We start from the raw sequence: 5028 nt of genomic DNA, 5'->3' as shown, positions 1-5028 counted from the left end.
CATACCATCCATTTATTCAACAAGTGTTGCAGTTTAATTCAATAAATGTTGTGTACAATTAATGTATAAAGAACCTCATAGCAAAGCATACTCAAAGAGTCCATTGTATATCAAAATAAATTGAAAATTAATTTGGTCAGATGTATATATACTTAAGTGACCAGTCTATTCACATTTTTTTTGACATTAAATAAAAAACAATAGAAAACGTTCAAATAAAGAGTATAACCTTTTAGTAAAGAGGAATACATTACATTTTTGTAATGTTTTTTCATGAAGCCATTATTTTTTTTTTCTGGAATTTAAGAATACAATTAATAAAACATGAGAACTTCAACCTTAAAAACATCCATATATATCTTAATAATGAAGACAACATTGCTTTTAAATACAAAAAGTAATGTAATTAATGTATAGCAACAATGTCTGATACCAAACTCATTTTCTGATATGTAAGAAATGGTTCTCTACATGTAATAATACCATGAACTACTACACTTCACAATAAGAACACGACAATCATAAACACAACAAAGTATATTAATACTAACAAGTATACTCACCTCCTTACTTTGTATATCCATAAAATTTCTGTGAAGTATATTATAATACATAAATACAAAAAACACTACAACACTCCTATAAAACACACACATTATATATTACATTAACTATAATTACTCCTCTATAATAATTCTGGTAAGATAATATATATTATGGAACTGAGACTGTCTTAGATTGTCATATATTATAATTATATATACTAATATTATTATTATTCATTCACAAAGATAAAATAGGTTATATCAATAATAGACAATTGTGTATGCATATATATATTCATTTATATGATATATATTATCTTTATATATATATATAAAAAAAATATAATCTATATATATATAATAAATATATATATAATTTATATATGATATGATATATGCATATTATATAATGATATTATATCTATAGATACATGCAAAAAAAAAAATTAAACAACACAATAATCAAATATCTAATATATATATATATATATATATATATATATAATATATATATATATATATATATATTATTATCATATATATATATAATAGAATATATATATATAAAATATATATATATAATATAATAATATATTATATATATTATATATATATAATATATAATTATATATATATATATATATATAAATATCATATAGATATTATATATATATTTATATATATATATATATATATATATATATATATATAATATTATATATATATATGATATTATATTATATATATATATCATATTATATATATATTATATATTTATATAATATAATATATATATATAATATATCTATATAAGAATATATATAATATATATTGATTATAATATTATATAGATATATATATATACTATATATATATATATATATATATATATATATATATATATATATAATATAGGTGTGTGTGTGTGTGTGTGTTGTGTGTGTGTGTGTGTGTGTGTTTGTGTTTGCATGTATGTATAGACCTATACATACATGTACTTACACATGCGTTTGCACACATGAGTATGAAATTATCCTGTTATTTTTGATACAAACAATTTGTCTTTTATTTGATACTATATTTTTTCTTTGTGAAGGAAAGAAATAAAATCATTGCAGGTGGCATCAGTCAACATTAGAGAATGAATATGCACACAGCAAGACAGTCTGGCCAGTGGCCCAGACAGAAGCTCTGTTCTTACCAGAATTCCCTGTTGGAATAGAGGAGAAGTTGAAGTTAATGTAAGTATATAATGTGATGTTATTTAATAAGGAAGGTTGTAAGGTCTTTTGTTATTTAATGTATTATAAATCTTCCACAGAAATTTTTTATGGATAACAAAGTAAGGAGGCAGTACCACCGGTACTTCGTTAGTACTGTCAATGGTACTACTTTTTTTTAAACTGCAATGTTGTCAGTGTATCTTATTGTAATGTAGTGTAGTTACTATGGGTACCTTATTTACATCTGCTCAGAAACCATTTTCTTTCATATCAAAAAGGTGAGTGTTTGGTATGTATTGCTTTGTTGCTTATACATTAATTTACAATTACTTTGTTTGTAGTTTATAATCAGACCTGTTCTTCAGTATGAGAAGTTAAAAGTTATGGGATATAAAAGAGAAATGATTTTAAGGGCTTGAAGTTCTCATGTGTTTTCTATTAAACTTGTAATTCTTTATATACCAGAAAAAAAAAATAATGGCTTCATTGAAAACTAGTCATTAACAAAAATGTGATATGTTATGTCCTTCTTTCTAAGAAGTTTATATCCTGCTGTTATTGAACTTGTTCTCCTTTGTTTTTATTTAGTTTATATGTCAGAAAAAAAATTGTGAATAGACTTCACTGAAAAAGTATAATCATTGACCAAAATGTGAAATTTCAATACTTATTTTGACTATACCATTTGGTTATACTCCTTTGAATATGCTTTTGCTATGAGGTTTTTAACATTTTGTAAGCACAACAATAATTATTGTGATATTAAACTGCGAACACACTTAGTGTGAATAAATAGAGAGTGAGTCATGCAAACACTCTACAGCATATGAATTGTGATAGAGTTGTTTTTGTTATGGAAGATGGCCGGACTTCTTGGAAAATGAACTATAGTTGGTTCTGGCAACTACATTAAGAGTGGCATGAATATCATAGCTATTGAAATAGTACACAAATTTAAACTGAAATAACTGTAGCCACACAGCAATTAACCCAATGCCGATGGGGAAAATTAATAAAAAATGGGGAAAATGCTGTGCTCATTTTTTACATTTTTATGAAATGTCTCTGCACATAGATGGCTCTGCTAGTGCTTAGCTACAAAGGAGTCAATTAGTAGATCTTGTGCCCTTACCTGATTTCACCTTTCCTTGTATTGGCGGGAAAAACTAATTGTTTACTAGTGCTATGAATATCGATGTTGTTATTTTATTGTAAACATTAGAATTAATATAATGTTATGAACAATATTAACAGCAAAATAAGATAACGTAAAATATTTCGTAAATCAACGAAAAGGATGAACGGGCGAGACAAGCAGTACTCGTAACTGGCTCATTGGTGACTTAGTACAAGTGTAGCCATCTATGTGTAAAAATAATTAAACAAGTAAACTCACAGTGGGGCATGGCATGTACGTACATGCCATGCCCGTTGGCAAAGGGTTAAGATTAAAGTAAACAGTGTATACCAGAAAGTGCATTTTTTGAGTGCTTGATGTGAGTGAGTGCTTGCTGGATATTTTTAAAATTTAAAGGATAGTATGGGTATGTATATAAATTCATATACAAGGTCTAGAAAAATCTCAAGGCCTTGTTGGTGAAATAGGTACATATGCAGTTACAGAAAGAAAAACAAGATGTCAGAGTTAGTGTTAGATGTCTGTAGCGATGTGTCAACTTGCTGGTAGCATCTTTGTTTCTGTTATGAGCTACTTGTACTATTCTGTAAAAGAGTGTGTGTGTATATATATATATATATATATATATATATTTATATTTATATATATATATTTTTTTTTTTTTTTTTTTTTTTTTTTTTTTTTTTTTACATAATTTGTACTTAATCAGCAAAGAATGTTGATAGATAATAGTTGATCCATCATAAAGCACATTTTATATTTTGCAGAAAATGTGAGAATAATAAAATATTGAATGAGTTGCTAGTTACTCTTTACTCATCAAAAATGCTAGAAAGTCATAGGGAGTTGAGATATCTTCAGTTTAGATGACTGTACATTGTATATATTTTCTTCTGCATTCTAAGCCATGTATTAACAACATTTAACACCATACATAGGCTTATTTGAATAAGCTCAACATTTAAAAGTCATGGCTGTGATGATATATATTGACTAGAATAGCAGGTTTCCAGAAACTGTTTTTGTCAACATTCTACCTTGAAATGAATTGAAGTTTAGCAGTTATTTCAGGTACCAGGGTCAGATATCAATCAGATCAGAATATCAGTATTTGATCAATACTTCATGATACACTTTGAGAATGAATATGGCTTAAAGCCAAAGTGTGTCCAATCTAACAATATATGCATCTTTTTCACCAAGCTATTCTTTTTGGTGTTTTTTTGTATGTATTTGTGTGGCAGACCTTTGTTTGAAACTTGATGGTGAAATGTGTTTTAATAGTTTATGATTATATCTTATTTCAGTTTTTAGGTGAAATTAGCAGAGGAGCTTTTGGTCAAGTATTTCATGTGCGATGTGCAACAACAAACAAAGAATATGCCATGAAAGTTCTGTCAAAGTCACAGGTAAGTCTCTCCATATATGAGCATGTGAGTATTGGGTCTAGCCAAAAGGTTAAGGAAAGATGAGCCAAGCATTTACACAAGCAAAATGCTATACTAAGCTAAGGACAATGATGACTTTTCTTTGTGTGCAGTTTTTTTTCCTGTTAATGAGTTGAAACTAAAAAAAAATCCATACAACACAGGTCATGATAGTCTTCTGCATTTAAGATGTTTTTTCTTCTATAAATGTTATGCTGAATAGGCCATGTATCATGTCATTTAATGAAAAGGTCATCACTAGTGTATTTAAATATGTTTAAACCCTTAGTGATAGGTGATATATCATGTCATGGCAAAAAATCCCAGATGCTGAGTGATGCCTTAACAAGTCATAGCTTCAGTTCTGATTGGTGGGCAGCATGGCAAGACATTTTTCATGGATGAGCACATTTAGAAAAATGATCTAAAGTTTACTGACTAGGCTGTGCATCCAGTCTTCTAAGAAAAATAGAGTCTAATATTATTAAATGAGTTAAAATCCTTGACAGTGGATGATATGACATCATGTCATGGTGATGAATCCCAGAAGCAGGGTTATACCTTATCATGTCACATGCTTATGTTTTGATTGCTAGTCAGTGTGGCATGAAATGATGGTATGATTTAGGACTTAATATTTGAAGGATGAGCATATTTTGTAATTTTTTTTTATCTGGTTTAGGTGTGAACTGGCT

General features: G+C 27.5%; 1 protein-coding gene across 1 annotated transcript in view; it reads left to right on the top strand.

Moving 5' to 3' along the window:
• Positions 1-1642: 1642 nt before the first annotated feature.
• Positions 1643-5028, top strand: part of LOC119576385 (serine/threonine-protein kinase S6KL-like) — a 26363-nt gene continuing 22977 nt past the window's right edge. Inside the window, exons 1-3 of the mRNA XM_037924051.1 lie at positions 1643-1786; positions 2611-2612; positions 4214-4315. Coding sequence (XP_037779979.1) covers positions 4292-4315 — 24 coding nt within the window. The 5' untranslated portion in view covers positions 1643-1786; positions 2611-2612; positions 4214-4291. The remainder of the gene's footprint in view (positions 1787-2610; positions 2613-4213; positions 4316-5028) is intronic.

This window comes from Penaeus monodon, chromosome 1 (assembly GCF_015228065.2).
Source record: "Penaeus monodon isolate SGIC_2016 chromosome 1, NSTDA_Pmon_1, whole genome shotgun sequence".
NCBI lineage: Eukaryota > Metazoa > Arthropoda > Malacostraca > Decapoda > Penaeidae > Penaeus > Penaeus monodon.
This window is presented reverse-complemented; position numbering and strand designations above follow the sequence as displayed.